This window comes from Carex rostrata, chromosome 11, assembly GCF_964058835.1.
Source record: "Carex rostrata chromosome 11, lpCarRost1.2, whole genome shotgun sequence".
Taxonomy (NCBI): Eukaryota; Viridiplantae; Streptophyta; class Magnoliopsida; order Poales; family Cyperaceae; genus Carex; species Carex rostrata.
The window spans coordinates 4,287,740-4,313,481 of record NC_135928.1 but is presented as its reverse complement, the minus strand read 5'-3'; the positions used below and the strand labels follow the sequence as shown (position 1 = coordinate 4,313,481).

At 31.8% G+C, this 25,742-nt stretch overlaps 1 protein-coding gene across 4 annotated transcripts in view; it reads left to right on the top strand.

The window, feature by feature from the left end:
- The first annotated feature begins 1,008 nt into the window (after positions 1 to 1,008).
- LOC144562268 (putative UDP-arabinose 4-epimerase 2) overlaps positions 1,009 to 25,742 on the top strand; it is an 80,899-nt gene continuing 56,165 nt past the window's right edge. Inside the window, exons 1-11 of one of the 4 annotated variants that reach the window (XR_013514031.1) lie at positions 1,010 to 1,157; positions 2,135 to 2,291; positions 2,928 to 3,052; positions 3,480 to 3,593; positions 3,733 to 3,840; positions 3,996 to 4,087; positions 4,369 to 4,510; positions 4,842 to 4,936; positions 5,313 to 5,442; positions 5,960 to 6,104; positions 6,202 to 6,673. Coding sequence is in view for 3 of the 4 variants with exons in the window: in XM_078311461.1 (XP_078167587.1) it covers positions 2,252 to 2,291; positions 2,928 to 3,052; positions 3,480 to 3,593; positions 3,733 to 3,840; positions 3,996 to 4,087; positions 4,369 to 4,510; positions 4,842 to 4,936; positions 5,313 to 5,442; positions 5,960 to 6,104; positions 6,202 to 6,428 (1,218 nt within the window). In the remaining variant the exon portion in view is untranslated. Of the gene's footprint in view, positions 1,158 to 2,134; positions 2,292 to 2,927; positions 3,053 to 3,479; positions 3,594 to 3,732; positions 3,841 to 3,995; positions 4,088 to 4,368; positions 4,511 to 4,841; positions 4,937 to 5,312; positions 5,443 to 5,959; positions 6,105 to 6,201; positions 6,771 to 25,742 lie in introns of those variants that run through there. The other 3 variants (XM_078311460.1, XM_078311461.1, XM_078311462.1) reach the window with 3 other exon arrangements.

The window sequence follows — 25,742 nt, the reverse complement described above, 5'->3', positions numbered from 1 at the left end:
TATATTTTTAATTTCATCAGTTGCAGTCAGGTTAAATTATCACAACTCAAAAATATATATTTGTCGAAGGCCGGATTATGTGAATTCTTGTAATTTTTCTGACAAGAATTAAATGTAAAACAATAATGAATTTTTTTATTAATTAAAAAAAAATATAAATCAAGTTCTTAGTAAAAATAAAAAAAGTAACATAATTTTTGCAATAACATTATAATGTTTTAAGCATGCAATGAGAATTAACTCTCTCAAATCAATTTTACTGGATTCTCACACAAAGGTGCAGTAACATTACTGATATAATTTAACTGACAATAACAACTTTATTCATATTATTTTGATCATATTATTTAGGTAGAACGAGTTTATCCAGACATAATATATCTTCTTAAGTTATCCAATAAATTTATCTTAATTTTTAATTAAATAGTAATAGTATGAATAATTCTCTTTTCCAACTTCTACTATTTCTACTTTCATGGCAAATATCTCTACTCTTTAGTCATGGGAGAAGAGATCTCCAGTAATGTTTGAAATGGAGAGGAAGTATAGAAGACCGGTTCTCTTTTCCTTTCCGCGTGCTTCTGATACTTTGAACGATTAGTTGGTGATATTTTAAAAATTTCTCTGACGTGGCACATATGCCTATAGGATGTCCAATGATATTGCCATGTCAATGTTAGTAGTTAACTATGGTTTATACAATTTTTCATTTCATAAAGAACCGATTCCGTATCAACCCAGGTACCTGAGGTGCAAGTGGTAAATTTAGACCATTCTTTTAATTTGGCACGAATTTCAAAGCAGACTCCCTATAATTTGGGCCGAAGGAGATTCATTTAGACCGTTCATTTTTTAAAACTACATCTCAGGTACATCGGGGGAAACGGACTCGAAGAAACGATAGGTTTCAAAATTCGACAAAAGAAAAGTAAAGGCATCATTAAGTTTATTTAACTGAAATAAAAAAAATGAAGGAATAAATGAGCGTAGAAGAGTCAAACAGCTCATGACAATTACATAATTCCTAAAATAATTCTCTACTTACAAATTGCAAGTTTGTGCATCCCCTCTTCCTTCGCTCAAAGTCGCAACGGTTCTTAAAAGCCATTGCTTCCTCTATCTCTTTCTTCCTCTCTCTAGCTCTCTCCATAGAACAGGTAATTTTTAATTTTACCATTTCCCACTGAAAATTTTCCTTCTTCTCCTGCTGTAACTGAACTTTTTTCTTTCAGATTCTCCTGATTTTAATCAACTTTTTTGCAATAATGTTTGGTTTTTTTCTCTCTCTCTCTCTCTCTTGTTTGATCTGTTTTCTACGCATCGAACTATTTCGACTGGTGGGGTTGATTCTGAGCTGAAATTCGTGCTGAGTTAGGATTGTTTGTATTAGTCGTATCGTCTCATCTTTTCTCAACACGGATTGATCGGGGTGCGCCGATATTAGCTTAAATTCGTGATTTGTAAGGAATGAGTGAAATGCTTTTTGTACGATTACTTCCTTGCATTAACTACTTAGTCGATCTAATTTTGTGCTAAATTTTAGAAATTTTAGGAGCCGATCCAATTAAGAATATTTTCTCGGGTAGGGTTACAGCAGTTACGATTTTGGGACATCTGAAATTTGCATTAATGTTCGTGTTTTATCAGTTTTAAATTTCTAATGGTCCCTTCTGCACCTCCATTGTATTGTTGTCTGTGTCCATTCATCAGTATTAAATTCCTCTGAATTCGTATATTGTAATCAATGCTATTAATTTTGGGTTATTGGTATCAGAAACCTTAACCTTGGTTGCCAACATCTGGTTTCGTTGACTTCCATATTTCAGTTTTCCAATAGTTCTTGAGGTACGACTTGTCTTTATTTTCAATCAGCCTCCCAAATGGTTGACTTGTTATGGCTTTAATTCTTTTTCTTCTTATACAGATGTGAATTTTTTTATTAGTTGATTGATCTGGGATCTATTGTTCTGTTTTTTCATACACATAAAACTGAAGGTTTCATGACATTAGCTCAAAATATCTGTTTTTATCATGAGGTCTTTAGCTATCGAATTTCCTGTTTTGGTTTTTGTTTGTAATTTGATTAGCATATTACAGTTTCTTATATTGACCTGTATCAATTGTGATTTTCCAGGCATTTTAGTTACTGGTCTGAAGTTTGATCGAAGGAAGTGAACATTGCATTAAATTTGGAGGAGGAAAAAAGAAATATCATAAAAATAGAGCACTTTGTCTGGAGATTTGCTCTCACATGCTACCGGTGAATAGAGGAAGAGCACCACAGCGAGCCGGTATGACTATAACAAAGCCTCTTAAATTTTCCTTATATTAATTCCTATATAATTACATGAACATCTAATTAAGACTTATTTGTATGGTTTTTGTATGTCTGATAAATGAAAAATATAAGAGGCAGTATTTGACCAATGTAAATTGTAACTTTCATGCCAACTGTGAACCATTTGATTCTCAAAATTATCCTTTCTTGTCTTCTTTTTGCTATTTTATTTTATTATTTCTTAAATCAATTAATTAGGGAGAAATTGCTGCCAAGTCAGTAAGCTGGAACCATCATTGTTCTTTTAAATAGTCAATGTTTGTTATCAAACATAATTTAATACTAAAGCTTATTAACAGTTGTTCAATAAATTGCTTAGTTGGAATATTTCTATAAACAGTGTATACTTTGTGAGGCCACTTGGAACATTTTAACCATTTATTTAAGCTATCGTGTAAATAAAATGGCTCTGGTTCAAACTAATTTTTTTTTGTACTGCATCAGATTTGCCTTACATATTTCATCATTATTATAAGAGTGAAATGAAATGCTAAAATTTTACAAAATTGGCAGAAAGTTCTGAGTCAATATGAGTGATTCCTTGTCATTGTCAGTTCTATTATATTGATCTCTCTCTCTCTCTCTCTAGGAATGGATTTCACTGATGCAAAGAGGAAGCCAAATGTTCTCGGAAAAGTTATATTGGCTGTTGTGCTGACAGTATTTTGTGTATTTATTTTGAAGCAATCTCCTGGTATATCTGGCACCAATATGGTATGGAACATTTTTTATATATTTCCCACAGTAAAACTTTCTTCTTCTTCAAAGCCATTATTCCCAAACAAGTTGGGGTAGGCTAGAAATGAAACCCAACCGGAATCAACAACACAGGGACTTCCGAGTAGGTCACCCATCCTAGTACTACACCTGCCCAATTCGTAAGGGTTTCATTTCCATAAAGAGGCTGTTTTTTTACCACTGGCTCGCCGAGCCTATCATTTCCATAAAGTTCCCACAGTAGAACTTTAGTTCTGAATTTTGCTAGGCCCTGCTATCAGCTGGTTCTTATTTAGGGAAACAAAAATGAATTGACAAAAAAATAGACTGGATATGTAGCAGACCTGATCAGTTGACTGATACATTGCTCTGGGTTTCCATTATTTTTATTATTTCTGAAATATTTATGTCTCTTCCATTGCAGTTTTCAGTGCATGAATTAGGTGTGACTCATGTGCTAGTAACAGGCGGGGCTGGCTTTATTGGGTCACATGCTGCACTTCGTCTCTTAAAGGATAATTACCGTGTTACTATTGTGGTAATTTCATATACTTTATTTACCTTGTTCTCTTCTTTATTGTAACTGTTTAGAATTTCTTAACCTATGACATGAATATCATTCTTGATTGATTTTTTTTTTTTTTTTTCATTTTATGACAATATGCTTTTTGTTGCAGGATAATCTCTCTAGGGGTAATATGGGGGCTGTAAAGATTCTTCAGGGGTTGTACCCAGAGCCCGGAAGGCTCCAATTTATATATGGCGATTTAGGCGATGCAAAATTTGTATGCTTTTTATCAAACTCTCCCGTCTCTCTTCCCCCCCCCCCCCCCCCCCCCCCCCCCCCCCACACACACACACACGCACACTCCTCCTGCTTTCTCTACTTATTTTCTTGAGCTATCATTTCTTCTGAATTTAATCTATAAAAATTATTCAGGTAAATAAAATGTTCTCAGAGAATGCATTTGATGCGGTAATGCATTTTGCAGCGGTCGCTTATGTAGGAGAGAGTACACTCGAACCACTTAGGTATCACTTCTTTCTTTTTATTGAACTACAGTTAAGAAAAGGATGGTGGTTTTTCTGTTTCATCATATTTACTATTTTGCCCTCTATTTAAACTTGGTGCCTACTGGCGCTGAGTTGCATATTAGTGTGACCAAGTCTCCTGTGTATTGCCGTTGTGAGGATTGTGTTACCAGTTGTGTACATAATGATTCAAGGCACTTAGCAACACATGCATGGAGCCATGTACAATTATATAATCATTGTTTTAATTATTTTTTTTCTTTGTGATTTTGTATGAATAGGTATTATCATAACATAACTGCCAATACACTAACTGTATTGGAGGCAATGGCTGCTCATGGTATAAAAACTTTAATTTATTCAAGCACATGTGCTACTTATGGGGAGCCTGAGAAAATGCCTATTATTGAAGATACACCTCAGGTTAACATTTATTTTGCCTAGAGTATGTTATACAAATGCCACACTTTACTTTCTTTTCCATATCTCTTGCCAATTATTGCATTTAGCTTTGGTGCGATTTCAGTTTTCTTCTTTTGTTGGGGGTCTTCCTTTTTCAATTGGAGAATTGGGGTTTAATTGAGGCAAAATTGTGTCAAGATTAAGTTGCAATTGCATGATCAAGCCTCACCTTATGCATAATCGAATTGAATGGTTTATTTATTGCACATATGAAGTTTAAAGGTGGCCATTATAGGCAAATATAAAACATTATATTCGGTTTTCATATATAGTATTTATCTTGCTTTTGCAGGTTCCGATAAATCCCTATGGAAAAGCAAAGAAAATGGCTGAAGATATTATCTTGGATTTCTCGAAGAACTCTGATATGGCTGTCATGATATTAAGGTTTGTGATTGTATATATGGTAAATTTGGTCAAGATCTGCAATTGGGGGTTGAGAACTTGAGATGCATATGTAACAAATCTTAGTTAAACCATTGCAAATTTAGGTCATCTAAGGCTTTCTATTGCTCAATTATATCTTAGAGCTACTTCAGGTATTGGCTCTCATGAAACCTTTACTGAGAGTTCAATTAGAGATTGCCTCTCATTAAAAATTTCATGCCAAGGATAAGAACTGATACTGAATTAAGTCCTGATTGAGCCATAATTGCACAGTTTGTGTTGACAGAACATATTTTTTATTCGAGAACTAATGGAAGGCCTAATACTTGGTTGTCTATATATATGTGATGATATATCTCTAATTATTTTTATTTAGATACTTTAATGTTATTGGGTCGGATCCCGAGGGGAGGTTGGGTGAGGCCCCAAGACCTGAATTAAGAGAGCACGGTCGCATCTCTGCTGCATGCTTCGAAGCAGCTTTAGGAACTATTCCTGGACTAAAGGTAATATTTTATTTGGTCCGTGTCTCATATTTTATTGAACTTTCAATAACACTTAACATTTCCGATATTTGCAATTATAACCGAATACCATCAACAATAAGGTTTAGGTCAAACCGAATACTATCAAACAATAAGGTTTAGGTCAACCTACACTTTATTAAATTGTACTACTTTCAATATTAGCTCAACCGGATCTCTTCATAACTTGTTCTGTTGAAGTATGAACCCAATCTCTCTTTTTGAATTATTTTTGCTTCCTTTTGAAATTTGTCACGTTATATATTTTGATCGCACTGGGCCTTATAGTATGGAATTTCATGATATCTCATAACATGGGGTGCAAAAATGATAAATGTTGGATCTATTTGAAATATGAAAGTAAATGTCATTCTTTGCAAAAGTACCTTTTATATACGCCTCTCTACATGACTCTCTACATGACATCCTTTTATTATTATTATTATTATTTTTTGTAATTTAGAAATGCTAATGAGTCGATTTAATGTTGAATATATAGGTTCGTGGAATTGATTATCCAACTCCAGATGGTACCGGTATCAGAGATTACATTGATGTTACAGATCTGGTAGATGCTCATGTCAAGGCACTTGGCAAGGCTCAGTCAGGAAAAGTTGGTATATATAATGTTGGTACTGGCAAAGGTTCGTCTGTACAAGATCCCCTTCAGCTCTTACATACTTCCTTATTGAAGGTCATCTAACTTAAATAATAATAATTTTCTCATTATATATTCATCAGGGAGGTCAGTGAAGGAGTTTGTGGAAGCGTGCAAGAAGGCAACAGGTGTAGAAATAAAGGTAGATTTACTAAGCCGTCGACCTGGTGACTACGCAGAAGTTTACAGTGATCCATCCAAAATATATCGTGAGTTGAATTGGACTGCCAAGTACATTGATCTCACGCAAAGCCTTTCAGTTGCATGGAGATGGCAAAAGTCGCACAGAAATGGCTATGGAAGTCCATAGATATCAAATAACATCATATTTATGAATCTTAATTCATAAATTATGGTCATTGGTGGAAGCCTTTTCCACTGTCAGCTTATTTTTGTTCAAGTTTATAGGGGAGGAAAATATGCGTTTATTTATTTTACTGGTTATAGGGAAATTTTAGCAAGGCATAGTGGATTAATCAATCACATATATGGTTATCTTTGATTTGATTGGTTGTAGAAATCATGCTTATAATTCAGTAATGCAGCATTAAAACAGTCAAGAGTCTTATTTCTTTTTATAAATTTGGACATCTCTGTTGTATTATTTGTGCAGCTTCTATAGAATAAATAAATAACATGTTGTTTTTATGCATATACTTGTGCGATTGTATTGTTTACTATCTAACAATATGTTGTATAAACAATGTTTTTAGGTTCATCTATTTATAAAACCAATCTATCTTGAGCTTATTTTATTCAGCTTGGAGCTATACTAGTAACTCAGAATCCTGTTATAGTGACTTTTAACTTTTGAAGTGTTTCGGACTTTTATTGAATATATTCCATTACACCAATCTACTTTTGCTGAGGCTTCATTCCATTTTGTTTGAGCTAAATTTTAAATCAAGAATATTGGTCCATCTTAGCGTTGAATTGGAACATTGCCTTACAGTGCACCAATAGAGAACAACCAAAACGAACAAAAAAGCTAAAAGAATATAAAATTGTGATCAAGTATGAAACCCTGATTTGAAACTGTGCGAGCCCTTCCACTTGTTGCAATGAAATAATTGTTTGCTCAAAAAACGATGGTCAGTTGATATAATTTTGTTAACATTATTTTTAGTAGATATGAAATGAGCTTATAGAAGAATTTTAGCAGAAAGGACTAATTCTGATTTTCAAATGCTTTTACTTGAAAAACTCAAGTAACAGGTTTCCTTTTCTTTTGTCAAAAAATATACAAATCGTTTCTAGTGGCGTGAAAATTCAACAATGCAGGTAAAATTTTAGGTCTGGTGATTTTTTTTTTTTGATCTAACAGTCTTACCAATCAAGTGGGCTTTAATTAATTAGATATATGCTGAACTATTGTATCCCCAAAAGTTGTTTGTATGAACCAACTTTCAATCAAACCACATATATGCATGTACCATTTTTGTTGGGCTACAGTATAAGCTCATACAAGAAAATTTTATTCACCTACTTTTAATTTCTCAAATATGATCTGCAGAAAAGTTATTTGTATGATTGGTACAGCTCTACGGTGTTGGAATCCAGAATGCTGATGTTGGTTTATTGTAAAATTTCCGACGATAAATTTTATTTTTTTCATGGTACCTCTCTGCAACTTCTACCAGTGTATTCGGTTTAGAATATATTATTCTTGAATTAGGGTATTCGGAATAGGCTAATTGATTTTTAATTGGGTTAGAATAGCTAGAATAGGAAATTCAAACTTTTTGTCTTATGAGAAGAACTATTCTTAATAATTTTGAAATTTGATTATTCCTAAAAGGAAACTAAAGCGTAAAAAATTATAAATTGTTTATCAACATGTTTGATTATGAGAATCCCTTGCAATCTTAAATTTTGTTACAACTTTTGTTTTCACCTCTTAATAGTTATATCACTGTTTAATTTTATTTCTATATTTTGAAAGAAAGAAAGAATGTGTAGTCAATATAGCATTTTCTTTTTAGCACGAGGGTAGAGTTCTTCAACCAATTCAACATGGATGCTGAAATTTAAAATTTGCAACTTTTCATACGGAGGACGATTACTAAAGTCTTAGTTACTAGACTAGTCATGATTTTGTAGTAATGCACTCTTATAAATTATATGCAAATATATTGAAATGTAGAAAATGGTTTAAGGGCCCTCTCTCACTTTTGGCAACTACTTGTAACGAATCTGCAGAAAATGAAAAAAACTGTGTACATATTTTGTAATGCAAAAAAGGTGATATATTAAAGTTATTCCACATAATTAGTTTTTTGGGAAAATGTCTGGTGTGCCAATACAAACTTCTTAAATAGCCAATTTACCCATAAAACAACTATAATATCCAATATCTCCATAAAAAAACATTTTTTTTTTCTTCTTTCCCCTTTTATTTAATTAATTATTTATAAAGTTATTTAAAATAAAATTGATAAATATACCCTTCATTCATACCTTTCTCTCTCTATTTTGCTTGTGTTGCCTTGCTGTCCTCCATCTCTGATTGTTAGAGAGGTGAGAGCAATTAAAGCTGAGGCCTACGCGCGCTCCTACCCGGCCTCCTGCTCTCATGATTTTTCACCTCTCTACTTCCCTGGCGATTCTCCTAGGCTGAGAGCTCAGCTCTTCGAGTATTCTCGTTCTTTCTGGCAAGAATAGAGGACTGTGCTGCTTTGCATCCATGATTCTCCTTAAATGATTTGCTTTTCAATCGTTAACGTTGGAAATGATTTTGACTTCTAAAAGTTCATATTACCAAACTGCTCCTAAGGCCTAATGTTAATTTTTTTTCCTGTAATTTTAATATCTTTTATTCCTTGCAATATACTTTTTATGTCATTAATTGTATCATATGCTAAAGTCTAGTTTTTTACCAGCGAGTAATATTATTATTTCTTCAGGTTGTTATCATCTTTCTTTTATGCTTATTTGTTTTATTGTACCATATGTTTATTGTTATTAACTTGTATATGTTATCTCACCCCACTAGCATAGCTGTAACAACTGAGCAATCTTGATATTTACTAGCACAAGAAGTTATCAGACTAACAGTTCCAAGCTTTAAGGTTCATGATCGATACCTCTTTCGTTGTAATGCAGGACAATAATTGAGATTATTGGGAACTTAAATAAGAAGACATTCCAGTTAGATTGTACAAAATCTTGTAAAATAATTTTATTTACTTCCTATGTACAACTTGAAGCAATAAGTGCTGGTAACCAGCTTCATAATGTGTCGTCTTGTTATATATAAGCTCACTTGGTGTATCAACTTGTTAATGGTTTAAATGTATGCTCTTGTTATTTTAGTGTTTGCTAAAGCTCAAATTAGCTCAACATGTTATTGTATCACATTGCTCAGTTTTTATCCGCACCACTGAACTGGTGCAGCACAACTATTAGTACAATCATGCATCAATTGTTAAAGGACCTGTCACACTGCTTTTTCATTTTTGCATCAATAAATCTTGTCTAGGTTGTCATGGAGCAAGTATAAAATGTAAAATTATACCACCCAACAAAATGAGAAAAGTTCAAACAAAAGGAATCAAACTGAGCATGTTTCAAAAACCATAACATGCTCAGCTCTTTTAAAAATTAAAAGTACTGCTTATAGTCTTACATGATGCAAAATCCATGTTTCAACTAATGTAAACTTTACATCCACATGTAGCATACTGGTACAAGATCAAATACTAAATTACATTTTTTCAAGCATATTACAAGTGAAATACATCTAATTAGATTTAGCATTATTCGAGACTGGCCGATGACTAATTTCATATTCATGCTGCAAAAATAAAAATGATCAAATTAAATATCAAGATGTCTATCTCAAAGAGTTACATATTAAAATGCTAGTATCATTCAAAGCGGCAGTATATGATGGTCACAACTTAACAATTTTGGAGACCATTTCAATAAAAAATGAGTTGCCGAGTTAAATTACTACCCTAGTCACAACAAGAAACACAATTCAAGGAGAATAATAAAGGAAATAGGATCAACAACTCATTAGATTGATGATTTCTAAATTTTGTGCAGAATAAAAAGAATTGGTATGTAATCCTAAGAAACTGATTAAGAGACAAAAAAAAGTTCCAGTTGGGCAATCAAGAGGTTTCAGCAAATCAATCAAGGAGAATTGTGGATGCATAGCAGTACAATCATCAATTTTTTTTTTAAAGAATTGGCAGCGGCTGCCAATTAAATTTAACAATCATCTATTATTGCCAGCAAGAGAGAGAATACTCTGAGAGCTGAGTTCTCAGCATAGGAGAATCGCGAGAGAAGAAGAGGTACAAAATCATGAGAGCAGGAGGGTAGGGCTCAGATTTTCTCTCACCTCTCCAACAATCGGAGATGGAGGACAACAAGGCAACATAAGTTGAAAAGAGAGAAAAGAATGAAATTGGGGCATATTTGTCAATTTAAAATGAGTAATGATTTCATCCCCAGCTTTCTAGTTCTCTATTTGTCCCCCTAACTAATTAGTCTCACTAACTGTCAAAGTCAAAGTCAAAGTCAAATGACTTTAAAAAAAAAAAAACCAGCTTTCTCTCCAATTGGATCTAACCCCTCTTCAAAAAAAAAACCTTCATATCCCGATCAATCTCAACAGCCTCTGCCACCCGAACCCAGTCCCTGCCTCAATGATCTCCACCTGAGAGCTTTATTAGCGCTCGTAGAGTATTCCTTGGATCCCCTTTTGCTACCCCTGCTCACTTCTTCTCCAGCCATTCTTCTCAAATCGACAACCTGGCACCGAAGGTGGATCCGAGTTCCAAACTCAGAAGTTCCTCATTGACGGCAAGGGTGCGATCAATTGACTTGATTGTGGGGTTACCTACGAGAGAGAGAAGAGATGGCAAGGGTGGCAACAGTTGGGGCAATGGAACCCATCGTCACCACCCCACCGCTTCAGCTTTCACCATCGATGCCTCTCTCTGAGCACCACTACCTCACCTACATCACTTCTTCAACCTTTGATTTGCAACACTGTGACGACAAAATCCTGAAATTTTGAGGCAATTTAGAGAAAAATTGAATGATTCTTTTGTGACTGAGGTGGTTAAGTGTCAAAAATCCCAAATTATGTATCAAGTTTTTCATCTGGGTTGGCCGGCAAATCGGGTATGCCCACATGGGATCCACATACGATGCCCTAATTGAGATTCTAGTGCTTGATGAAAGAACCAGGGTTTCTTGTCAGTTCCTTAAGGAGATCAAAGATAATGACCACGAGGTGCTTGATAAAATGCTCAATGTATTAATTTGCAAGTGTTGCCATAATGGGTTATGAAATGGGACACTAGAAGAACTAGTCCAGTAAAGAGTTTGCCTTAGGCTAACAAAAGTCACTTATTATTCATTAATTTATGTTCTCTCTACTGTTGATCAATTAGATATGGCTTTTTTGCCTATGCTAAGATGTCTAATTTGTGATTTTTCTTGAATAAATCCACCATAGGACTATAACTATACTAATAAGTTAACGAAGAGGATGACTTTTTATGGGTATAAAACCGCTTATGACATATTTATATTTATTGTTAGTATTTGTGGGTATTCATACATAAATTCACAACTATGAATACAAATGTTAATATGGTTTCTATTATTTATAAATATAAAAAGAAAATAAAAGAAAATATTGTTTCATAACAATACACATTTTCACACATAACTATGAATACTAAATGTTTTAGATATCAATAATTCAGATAAAGTATGTATATAAATATAATAACATAAACAAGTAGATATTAATACTTCATGTATTGACTATTGGTAAAACATATGCATCACAGTAACATCAAATTTGACTAAGTAGATATGAATACTTCACGTCTTTAAAAACAAAGCTATTTTGTTTTTAAATGTCATGCTTGCTTTCATTCTTAAATTCGATAATATTTCAAGTGTTATAGATTTTAATTTTAGCATTTCAAATTGTTCTAAATTTTATATGTACTTTATGTACTTTACTTTGGTTATAGCATTGAATTATTCATGTATGGGTTTTAACTAAAAATAAAATAAGTATCAGGAGCATCCAGGTGCTTATTACGAGCATGTACAAATTTGTTGATAAATATCGGAGATGGTTGAGGTTTATTAAAATTTCTTTTCAACATTAATATTTGTGCATAAATTCATAGGTATGAATACAAATGTTAATATAGTTGCTATTATCTATAAATATCAAAAAAAAAAAAATCAAATATTATTTCATAACCATACACATCTTCACGCTTAAGTATGAATACTAAGTGTTTTAGATATCAATAAATTAGATAAAGTATGTATGAAAAGAATAATAACAAAAATGAGTAGATATGAATACTTTATGTCTTAACTATTGGTAAAACATATGCACCACAGTAACACTAAAATTTGACCAAGTAGATATGAATACTTCATATCTTAAAAATTGGTAAAACATATGCATCACAGTAACAACAAAATTTGACCAAGTAGATATGAATACTTATTGTCTTAACTATTATTACTTACCGTTTCATATATTAATTGTTTGAATATTATTAATTTAAAAAAATATTAAATTAAGATACTTTACTGTTAGTGTAATAATCTAGAAGTCAATAATACGATAATGTATCATAAAGCTTTGTTCATGAATTGGATGATTAATATCATTTTGTTGCCTTGAGTATTATTGCATTTATGGATCATTTCGAGTTCATGACTGAAATTGTGAAACTCCATAATATAGATGATATATACTCTTAAAAGGTCACTGATCAAGGTAATTAGCAGGAACACTAATTACCGCTATAAGGTTAGTATGTGGATTAAATGATGGTTAAGTTTTACAGACCATAGACAAGGAGTTGTCATTTTAATCACATAGATATATGTTCCAGGAACATGATATCTGACAGACCCCGAATGAAACATTATACAGAATTGTGTTCGTGTCATTAATGCTTTCATTCAGTGTTAAGTTCTAAAGTATGAGGTATTCATCTTTCCTACTAAGAAATGTATATGTGTGATTGTTATCAAACGCTGTCGGTAAAATGCAGTTATAACGGTAGCTCTTCGGTATACATGGCTTAGCCGAGGTAGTGATGGTTTACCAAAAGTACTATTGTCCCTCGTATCTCTATACGAGCTATAGCATCACTGGGCCCCTTGATAGAGTAAGATTATCAGCGCGCGGTATGATTACAAGAGTAATCATATTTGATAATCTGCTCAAGATCAAGAAAAGATTAAGTTTACAGGGATGACACACACCTACCTTGAAACTAATCTGATAGCTATGTGACAAAAGAACTGACACAAGTAAATTGTTTACTGGATCGTGATATTGTACTGTACAACATCATCTGTGTAATTGGATGGTCATGATGTGTTGCCAGATGCCGCTCATGATTATAGAAGTTAAAACAGTTTTAACTCTATTTACCAACATAACACAGATCCTATTGGATCACACCATATAGGAGTTAATCGGAGAATCTTATTGTGATTGATTATAAATTGGTTATGATCAATAGTAAGATGGTTATAATTAATTATACGTGTTATAATTAAATTATAAATGTTATGTAAAAATAACAAGCAAAAACATTGGTTAATTTATAAACGTGTGTGACACGTTGTATAAAAGTTAACCGGTTAATTTATAAATGTGCAGGACACGTTGTATAAATTACCGAAACAAACAACCGCAAAAAATATATATAATTGTTCAGAATAATTATACGAATATTATTTGTGTTCGGGCCGAGGACATTCGGGTATTTTCAGATTCGTCTTATCCGCATGACATGTCATCGATCCTATCCAGATGACACGTCATCGATACCGAAACAAACAACCGCAGAAAAATATATATAATTGTTCAGAATAATTATACAAACATTATTTGTGTTCGGGCCGAGGGCATTCGGGTCTTTTTAGATTCGTGCTTATTCGCATGACGTGTCATCGATCCTATCCAGATGACACGTCATCGATCTTATCCACATGTCATCATCCTTATCCATTCGATGGCATATCTTGTAAATAGACCGAACTTGGAGGGCATTTTGGTCTTTTGGCAACCGACCCTAAACCCTATAAATAGGGGTGGAGGGGTAGAGAGAAAAATCACTAATTCACTTGTATCGTTTCGTGCAGAATCGAATCGGTATTTTCTCTCTTTCTCGGTTTCTCTCCCAAATAGTGTTTTGGTTGAGAAAAGAAAGTCATACGTAGTTGACGTATAATCTTGCGGGTTGTTGTGGAGTATATTTACGGGATCGATGAATAGTGTTTTATCGAATTTAGCGGTATGTCAGTTTTGCATATTGATGAAACTGAGCAACCGAAAATTCGTATTTACGGGTTTTCGTCTTTTTCTCGTGAATAGTGTTTTTGCAGAATTTCGCGGTTTACGGTATTTCTGGTAGAAGAAATAAACCGCTCTCCGGTTAAGCCTGGTGGATAACCGATAGAGGCATCAGACGTCTGATGCTCCGTTCCGAGTCGATTCCTTCCCTGGTGAGGCTCTAGTCGCTCGGTCTGCATTCCAACTGTGATTTGGAAACAATGTATAAATATGTTATATTAATCTATTTAATTGGTAAGTAGATTAAAGTTTTAGAAATCAATCATGGAGTAGATTTGTAAAAGGATTAAATTGGGTTTTGATGCCAAAGGAATACTGAAGGTGGACCGCCTTGGAAAGTTTCCTGACATACCCCGTTTAATCCTGAGCTTAAGTTGGCTGTAGAAATTTTTGTTCTATGGTCATTCCGCACCTTAAGCCTAAACGAGTTTTGGTTACAACACCGCCGAAACCCCAACATTTACAACGTAACAATTCATACTTCAGTTACTAGTATGAATACTTTTCTCGGTACCTATCAATATATTCAAGTACCAAACAAATTAATTGATTTAAGTTACTTTACAACATAACAATTCACACTTCAATATGTAAGTATGAATGCTTGATATGTTATATATATTTTTTATAAATATAAATGTCATATGTAAATAATTAATACTTCACTTATAAGTATGAATACTTTATTCAGTACCCATCAATACATTCAAGTACCAAATAAATTAATTGATTTAAGTTACTTTACACCATAGCAGTTCACACTTCAATGCGTAAGTGTGAATACTTGAAATTTTAGATATTAATATTTTTACAAAAACTATCGGTAATGATCCTCCGGGTAGTTAATGCCAAAGACACTTCTGTGGATTTCTCGAAAATACTTTACAAATAAATATTCACACTTTACTAAGTAAATATTCACACTTTACTAAGTAAATATAGATACTCGGCATTTTAGAGAAGAATACTTGACAAGGTATGAATACTTGCACACCGAGTTATGAATACTTGAACGACGAATGACCCGAAAGTACTTCATTATGGATCTCATTTGAAAGAAGAAATTACGTAGAAGATATTTGTAGTTTTAGATTCGTAAAATTTCTCACATATTGTAGGAAATATCGACGAGATTAAATAGACAAAAAAAAAACACCACTTCTAAAAATGTATAAAAGATGAGTGTGTAAAAGAAAGTTGATGTCCAGTTTTTTTTTAATACTTAATGTCTTAAGTATGAATACTTAATATATCATATGATAATACTTGCGCATATAAGTATTCGTACATGACCGTGCCAGTTGTTAATTTTTTCAAATATAAGTGGTTCCCAAAGTAGTTAGTAGTTTCCCATGTAATTAGTGCTCCCCATTGTACTTTATACATCAGTTAGTTAGGGGGACATTTAGGGAACTGAAGTAGGAGGACTGTTAGTCGATCCCATTTAAAATTTCAAATAACTTTATAATAGTTAATTAAATAAAAGGGGAAGAAGGAAAAAAGTAATGTTTTTATGGGGTATTAGATATATGGTGGTTTTATAGGTAAATTGATTATTTCAGGAGTTTGTATGGATACATCAGAATTATTTTATTTTTTTGTACATAATCATGTACCAGTAATTCACTCTTAAACAAGATTTTTTTTTATAAAACCATAATTAGAAAAAATATTTTTATGAAATCAATATGATTAATTTTTTTTTACAAAAACTATAAGAACTGAAATGACATTTTGGTCCCAACCGTTTTCACAGATTTCGAGAAAAAAATAAGTTTAAAAATTGTAAAAATACCTAAGACTGAATTGTCATTTCGGTCCCAAAAAATAAAATCCAGGACCGAAATGGTATTCATTTCGGTTCTTATGTTTTTCGTAAAAAAAAAAAGTAATCATGTTGGTTTCATAAAAATCTTTTTTCTAATTGTGGTTTATTAAAAAAATTTCTTAAACAAGTGACACGAATTCAAGATTAAGCAAATTAAGTGAGGCTTTTCACTAGAAATCAAATGATTATATGATTGATTATTTCAAACTCTTGTTTTTCATGAAAGAGTCATGAAATGCATATAGAAGTTGATACATAGAATGTAACTGTATTACAATCTGGGGTGAAAATGAATTAGATATTAGATGGATACAAATACAAATTGGATATTTAACTAGCTAGGAACGGATATGTGTTTTTTCAATACTATTATTTATTAAAATCATATTATTATTAGAAATACGAAAGTTCATAATATTTATATAATTATAATTATGAATAACATATTTTTTTTATAACATTTATTTATATAGAGGAGGGTTCCGACCGTCAAAAAAAATATAGAGGAGGGTTCCAAACTTCCAATACCTCATACTTTTCATATCTCTGTTACACTTAGTGCAACTCTAATTGCTCAAAAATTGAAATTAAATTGCAATTGGAAGTAAATAGATGAGTTTAGAGAAATTTGACATACGGAATGTTAACAGAGTTTGGCAAAACAAAGGCCTACGTCTCTGGGGCTTCGCAACCTCAAGTGGTGCGCCTTTCTATTACACAATACGAAATGATTACAACTTGTGAACGATTAAGCCCTTACACAACAAGCAGAAGTCAAACGGTCAACTCAAAGAGATGAGAACAATGTCTCTTAGTTCAAGCTACTCAAGAGAAACACAATATATCACTCTAATCTAATATAACTCAAGATTAGTGAAGTGAGTTTGAGGTAGTTTGAGGGATTTTGAAGTTTTAAGCTCTCACAATAATGGAGTAAGCTAAGCTCTCAGAAAATCGCTTTTTAGAAGTTTAGGATCGGCTGAGATGATTTGGGAAGAAAGTCCCATGCCCTATTTATAAAGTCAGCTCAAAAATGAGCTGTTTGACCTAAAACGTTACAACGTTTTAGTTCAAAATGCGATTTAGGATTTTAATTTTCTGATAGCTCAGTAAAAACGTTACAATGTTTGTAAAACGTTGTGTAACATTTTGTACTGTGAAAACTTTGATCAAGAACAAGAATTTATGAAGCTCAGATTTAATTAAAAATGTTACAACGCTTGTAATCTAAATTTTGAGTTTGATACAGCTGTACTTAACATTCTAACATTCCTAAAATGTTACAACATTTATGAAACGTTACAACGTTTCAAGTTGATTATGTATAGCTGTGCTTCAGCAGTTCTCTCAGTCCTAAAACGTTACAATGTTTATAAAACGTTACAACATTTTAAGGTATTTCTGAGTTTGATCAAATTGTTACTTTTGACAAGCATAAAACGTTACAACGTTTTACAAACGTTACCAACATTTTATCTCTGTTTGAACAACCTCAAACATACTTTACCAAGCTTCTGATTTTATAATTTGTATTCTTGATAAGTGTTTTCATGATTTCTTCAGTCCAAATATTCCATAATGCAATTCCATTTGACTTGAATCTACATATCTTTCAAAAAAATAGAAGACATCGTAAAATTAAATAATTGTATATTTTTGCAAATTAGTCAAATGGACGAAAAAGATTATTGCTCAAACAATAATCTCATCATACCTCATATTTTATATCTTTATTTTCAAAATCCGAATTGTTGATTCAAATCGCTCAACATGATATCCATACTAAAATATGTTTGGAGATGGAATTTTATAATTTTTAAAATTTTTTTACTATTTTTCAGATGATTAGAAAATCACTGTTTTTTTAACGGTCCAAAAGCAATGATTTTGTATATATTTAAAAAATAGTAAAAAAAAATCTATATATATACATTTAATTTTTTTGAAATAATGAAATGTATGCATTCAATTTTTCTGATACAAACGTTTATATTTTTGTAATTTTTAAATTCGATGGATGAATATATATACATTAATTTAACATTTTTGAAAGCGTACATCTATTCAACATAATTTTGTTATTGTTTGAAATTCAATTGAGAAATTTCATATAAAAAATAGAAGGTTGGATTTTATTTTTATTTAGAAAAATTAAAAGTTACATGAAAAATAGCAGAGGAGTATTCCACGGACATAACAAAAATAAATAAATTATTAGATTATTTCCATGTAGATGTTAAGCAGTTAGGACGTGTTCGGATGTCACGGGATTACGGAATGGAAATGGGAATCAGAATAGGAATTCACTTTTGAAAAAGTGGGAATCCACGGGTACGGAATGCACGAGATTAATTATGGGAATATGAGAAAATGAGTGTTCGTTTGTATCATGGGATTAATTGTGGGAAATCTTTATTTATTTTAAAATATGTATATTTATTTATTTTATTTTAGTTTAGTTATAAATGATTTTTTATTTAATTATTATTTTTGAATAGTATAGTGTTTTGTTTGTATTGATTTTAACTATTTAAGTTAAAGTTAGCTTAATATAAAAATGTAATTAAATATAAAATTTCAATGTAAAAAAATTGTCGTACCACCATCAATTTATTTAGACCAATAATATATTGTAAATTTAATATTTTAATGGGTTGTAAATTGTAACATTTGGTAAACATGTTTTTTTAATTATATTAATGAAATTAAATAAAATTGATTAAATAATAATATTAAAAAGATGAACCATTTCTAATAAAAAATATTACTAAAATGGTACAAATAAAATAAGAAAATATTTATAAATAAATTAAAAAAAAAAGAAAACAACAATTAAAAACATTAACAAAAAAATAAATATTTACAAACATTTACAAAAAATAAACATTTATAAACAAACAAACATTTAAAATATATAATTAAAAACATTTACAAACACTTACAGAAAAACAAACATTTAAATTATGTAATTACAATTGAATTTGTAACTACATATTTATATTTAATGATACTGGAAAATAGAAGTTTCTAATATTATCTTTAAATCTGATTTGTTATTAATTACTAGATTAATTAATATGATTTATAATTTTTATAAGAAAAATAAGAATAAAATAATCGGTAATTATTTAGTAATTGAGCTTCATTGTAAATAAAATAAATTTAGGACTATCGACAAATAAATTTTTAAGGTCTTTGATGAAAATTTGTCAATAAATAAAAAAAAATATAAACCTCGCATCATGACTTCATGTATTTTATAACCATATAATTTATTAATGAGTGAGTCTATGGTACTATGCATATTACGATTTGTTACCCTGCTACGGCTCTATATTCGAGTTTTCAAATCCTAATGGTCGATCCGAACCATTAATCTTGTTCTCCATATTAATATGTGTTTGGGGACCAAATTTAACATTTTTTAGATTTATTGAAAATCACTGTTTTTGGATGGTCCAGAATTTTCAGATCAAGTGGTTTTCTAAATATCTAAAAAAATAGTAAATTTTTTTCAAAAAATGTAAAATTTGGTCTCCAAACACATTAATATGGAGAACAAGATGAACGGTTCGGATCGACCGTAAAACTTGAATATAGAGCTGTAGCATGATAACATCCCGTGATATGCATAGTACCATAGACTCACTCTTTATTAATTATTATAGTGAAAAAACTGAAAGCCTAATTAGTCCCACAACAGAAATTAAACAAAGAGGGAGTTGTTATGTATAACATTTCATGGCTGTGCATGAAGCATATGTGGAGAGAGAAGAGAAAACATAAAAAAATACAAATCCATCCACGTGGAGAGATAGAGGAAAGAGAGAGAGTGGTGGGAACAAATTAATTCACTCATACCTAATTTTAGTTTTTCCTTGCTTTTCACCTGTTGGGGATGTTTTTGGGGAGAAAATATGGGAACTCATTGGAATTATTTTGCAAGGTGTTTGGGAAATAAAATGAGAATTGTCCAAAATCCAATTTTTCCTTGCTTTTAACTTGTTGGGGACGTTTTTGGGGAGAAAATAAGACCCATTGGAATTATTTTGGCATTTTAAACAGTGTTTGAGAAATAAAATGAGAATTGTCCAAAACTCTGTCAAATCCCATAGAACAAGTCCAGACGAATACGCCCACCAGCTGCCACAAGTTCTAATTATTAAAAAAATAAAAAAGACCAAGTCGGGGATATGGACCACTCCATTAGTTCCACATTTGAAATGAGCATATTCTTTGGATTCTTTATATATAAAAGTGTGTGCGTGGGTATACAAAATGAGAGTTGAATGCACAGAGGTCACATGTGACAGATGAAAGCTGCACAGTTTTCGAAATGAAAAATCCAATCGGATCCCATCTAATTTCATAAAGAAAATGACAGCCGAGTAGATCCTTGTATTTAGGTCAAGAAATGAAACTAGGATGAAAGAGACCTTTTATGTTGAATTCACATCCTCTCTGATACGCTACAAGCGAATATTTTAGAATTGGTGGATCCAAACTGTTCTTATAACTTTGCACAAATCTCAAAGCCAAAATTATAATGCTCCTGTCCTAATCCGAATCCCAAAGCAGAAGAGAGTAAATCTTAAACCGTAAAGTGAAAGAATTGTTTTACATATATTGGAGAGGACTCTGTCCTTCTATGTTTCGGCCTTTCGGGCATTCGGCCGTGGATTTTTTTAAAATTTGAATGGGATGGCTAGAAGAGACCTTTTATGTTCGGGCCTTCAACATTCAAAGTACATCTAAATTTTAAATACTAAAATGAAAGAGTCCTTTTATGTTTCGGGTCTTCATTCTATTTAAAAAATAGATAAATTATCTTAAAATTTAGATATACTAGAAAAACTCTATTTATTTTTAAAAAAAAATTATATCTTAACAGAGAAAATTAAAAAGAAAAAGGGCAATTGGTTTGAATCGCTACGATTCAAACTAATTTAAACTCTGAATTAAAAAAAATACTACTGTTTTTTCTACTTATAAAATTTTGAAGGTACTCTTTCTATTTTTTTAATATTTTTTTTCATAGACCAAAAAGTGTCGAAAGAGACCTTTATCTAATTGAGTCCGCATCGTCTCCGTCAACTCCCAAAGAGCATCTTTAATATTAGTGCGGATTTGATTCACACGAATCTTGAAACTGATCGGACGGTTTAGATACATTAACTAAAAAAGATTCCAATTAATGCAGAGGGAGTCCGTTCAAGGGAAGCGTTTCCTCTGCGGAGTTTTTCCGTGCGGATATTTTAATCTGATTCGTTCGTTTCGAATCGGATGGACCAGATCAGATTTTACCCGAATTTAAAAAAAATTCAAAATTTGCGGAACTTTTAATTCCGTCCGTCCCATCTGAAATGAACGGACCAAATTAAAAGCTCCGCACAGCGCTACACAGAAAAACTCCGCAGAGGATATCATTTCGTCCGTTCAAGCGTTCAAGCACAAGTTCTAAGGGAGACCGTTTCTTCTTCCCTCTATATATATATATGTTAAAACCATTGAACGGAATCAAGCCCGAAGTTCCAAGGGAGACACAAGCCTGAAATCAATGGAAGAAGCTCGAACATGGTATTATTACCGATTGTAGGTCGATTTTCTCTCTCTCTTGCTCTTGTTCGTATGTTCCTCTCTCTCTCTGTCTCTCTTCATTTTTTCTTTTGAAATCCGTGGGAGCCGGCGGCTGCAGGTATCTCTCTATTTTTTTGGTTAGTTTAAAATGATTTCTCTCTCTTTTCGTTTTTTGTTCTTTCGGAATGGTTCATGTTTCTTTCTCTCTCATTCTGCTACCTCCGTGAACAAGCGAAGTTTTTCTTTTGATTTTACTAAATAGAGCTCTTCTTGGGTGTGTTAATCTGTTCAGTTCGGTCCAAACCGGATTAAAATAGCCAAACCAAAGTTTTATTCGATTTTCGAAAATCAAATTGAACCGAACTGAAATAGAATAAGAACTAAATAATCCAAAGTAAATTTTAATTTGTTCCGTTAAACTGAAATAAGATATTAATCGTAAAAATAAACATTCTTTTTTGTTAATTTTCTAATTTTTAAAGATAGATTAATTTTTTTTGTTTTGTTCGGTTTAGCCAAGTAATATATATTATGTCGTAATTTTTAAATATTTTAAATGTTTAGTTTGGACGGTAGATGGATTAAAAACTGTCAGTTGGTTCGGTCTAACCAGTTTTAAATTTTTTAAACCGAACCAATTCATTTATTTAGAAAAACCAAACCGTTTAAACCTAACTTTGGTTCAGTTTAAAACTGATTAAACCAGACCTGATGAACACTCTTCCGAACTGTTTAGACTTGTTCTGAACTTGCACGAGCAAGTTGAGATACAGATCTAGAAACTACTATATATTCATATGTATTTATTTGAATCTAATTCTCGAATTTTTTTTTAATCTGGTTAATGATAATCTTATTTGATTTAGAATAAAAGGAAAAAGGAAGAAAAATTAACATTTTGCATTATATAAATATTTGTAAAAGCATTTTTGCATTTTCAGGGAATGATGGTGCTTTTACAACATCACTGGTCTATAAATATAATCATGCATTGTCATAACACAAGTGATGTTTGATCATTTCAATTACTTAGGTTAATCATGCTGTCATTCTTCACCTAGAAAAGCTGTTTGATTGCAAGAAAAAACTCTTGTGAGAGACTGGCTTGATGGTACCAGCAAACAAAGAGACTGATCCGACAACTGATAACCACCACTTGTAAACCCCAGATTTTTTAACCCTAATCAAAATTGAGAATACCAGTTCTGCCGATTTAAAAATCAGTATAGGATCAAACCATTAGCCAATACCTTTATCGGATTGAAAAAAATATACTATAAGTTGGTTTTGTCATTTCTTTTGTTCTTCCACAATCAATTCTTTCAAAAATGTTTTTCAACTTGCCTAAATATGGTGTTCAGAGGCAGAGGCTCAGGATTTTTCGTCAGGAAAATGTATTTTTGTATTATTCGAAGATTTTTCTCTTATCTAGACTACCAGCACTAGGTATGTTTCTCCAAAATATACTATAAGCTGGTTTTGTCATTTCTTTTGTTCATCCACATAAATTCTTTCAAAATATTTTTTGACTTGCCTAAATATGGTGTTCAGAGGCAGGGACTCAGGATTTTTTGTCAGGAAAAAGTATTTTTGTATTATTTCGAGATTTTCTCTTATCTAGACTAGCAGCACTAGGAATTTCGTTAGATATGAAACTCAATTGGCAATGAAAAATGACAGAACCAGTTATTGCATGTATCTATCCTTCCATTGAACCAGAAGGTAATTTCTTGTTATGAGACCAGTGCTTAGTTAATCTCTTGGTTCTTTTTGCAGGAAATGACCTGACCTGATGAGCCATAGATCCAATCACTCAAGAAGCTTCTGCTACAACTGATGAAAAAAAGAAATCTGAACTGGTTAGTCTTTAAAGTTGAAAATATGCATGTTCTTACAAACCCTTATTGTCTAATTAGGTGTGGTATATTGCATATTCACTATTTAGGGCATGAAATTAGTAGAGTATATATGATATATCAATCTTCTAGAAGTGAAATAGTATGTCCTAAGGCATTAATAATTACATCAGTCACATAAGTATTATTAAATCTGGGTTTTCATTGGTAATGAGAGTTTGTTTTAGTATACCAATATAATTAGTTATATTGAGTTCATAATTCATGTTTAGCTTTTTTTTTTTATGATGAAATGAAGGGGCTAACTCAAGTCCCCCACCTTTTATACAGACACACTTGAAACAGCACGATAATTTTGATTTGGTGTAAAAGAAATGGGATTTGATATTCTGAGCTCATTTCATATAAAATATGACTGAAGATGCATCTTAATCTGGTAGCCATCTTTAACTGAGTTGGTGCTAGAAATATAATCTGGATATTGATGCGAAATGTGTTAGTTGGCCAAGTCAGATAAATTTAGTGGTCTGGTTGGTACATTGGAAATATTTTGAAATAATATAGTAGGTTGCAGGTCTTTTCAGTGAAAGCTTAAAACTAAATTAGAGCATTTCACTCCAAAGGCCATTAGATGATGGATATTCCAAGTCCAAATGGATTACAAATTAAAATTGATTACATTTACGTGTTATTAAGTTTCGATTTTGTTTCAGACCTTAATTTTAATTTTCCTTCAGTCCGATTAATAAACTAATTATGGATTTATTAAAAAAAAAAATTAATTTTGGAGTTGAAAATTTGGTGATTTCCGTTAAAAGAAGCTTAGATTTGGGCTGCTATATATTTAGATGCATGTATGGTTTGAAAGACAATATGATTATAATCAGATATGAACTCATATTCTGATCTAATTAATTATCTTTCTTAGAAAAGTCTTTGCCCTTATCTTCAGTTGAATTGTGGAAAAAAAAACGAGTGAGCAGAATCAAATTCCAAGATTTCGGCTGAGACTTTGACTATTGACTTTTTTGCGGCTCATCTTCTAGAAAGCATGTGCCTTCTCTCCAGTTCTAGACGCACGCCCATCTAAGCTCATGTTTATCTACAGTTTAATTTTGTGCCTCATCTCGGATTTTTATGGTCGCCATTTTATTTTTTCTTCAAGGAGCAATATAGGACTCAAATTGCACACGTCTATCTACAGTTCATGTTTCAGTGGATACATTTCACTTTAGTTCCTAAAGGGCAACTTACTTTATATTTTGCCGAATATCCAATTTGAGAAGGATATCAAATAAAAATATACATTTCATTCGTGGAAATATCTCCCATGGTTGGAAACTAGATGACAAAATTTTGCAGCCATCAAAGTGGAAAAAATGGTACCTTTAAAAGATGTGAACAAGGAATTGAGATGAGAACAACAAGAATTCGCATCCTCTAGATGCCTCATATAGTCATATATCCCCTTTCCACCCCGGATTAGATGTGATCCTTCTGGTCAGAAGCTTATTTCAACGGGTTGGGATTGCTTATCGGTGATCAACTATTTCACTCGATAATTTCATAAATAAATTATGAGTGAGGCCATGGTATTTTGTAAGTCACGGATAAATCTGTGTTATAAATTCATATAATTATTTTTATACTTTAAACAATTAATTCAAACTGTTTAACATAATCTTAATATAATCTTAACATGAAAGTGTACATAGAGACTAAATATTATATTTTTAGATTTTATTTTTGTTTTTTAAATGGGTGAAAATCATTTTTTTTGGATGGTTCAAAACTTGTAGCTCTTGTGATTTTCTACCTATTTAAATAATAGTAAACAAATTCTATAAAATATAAAGTTTGGTATCTAAATATATTTTTACATGGAAGTCATGTTGAACTGTTCAAATCGATTCTTTAAACTTTGTAAAAAAAGGATATTGATTCATAACACAGACCGTTCCGCACTTTGCAAAGTACCATAACATCACTCACAAAATA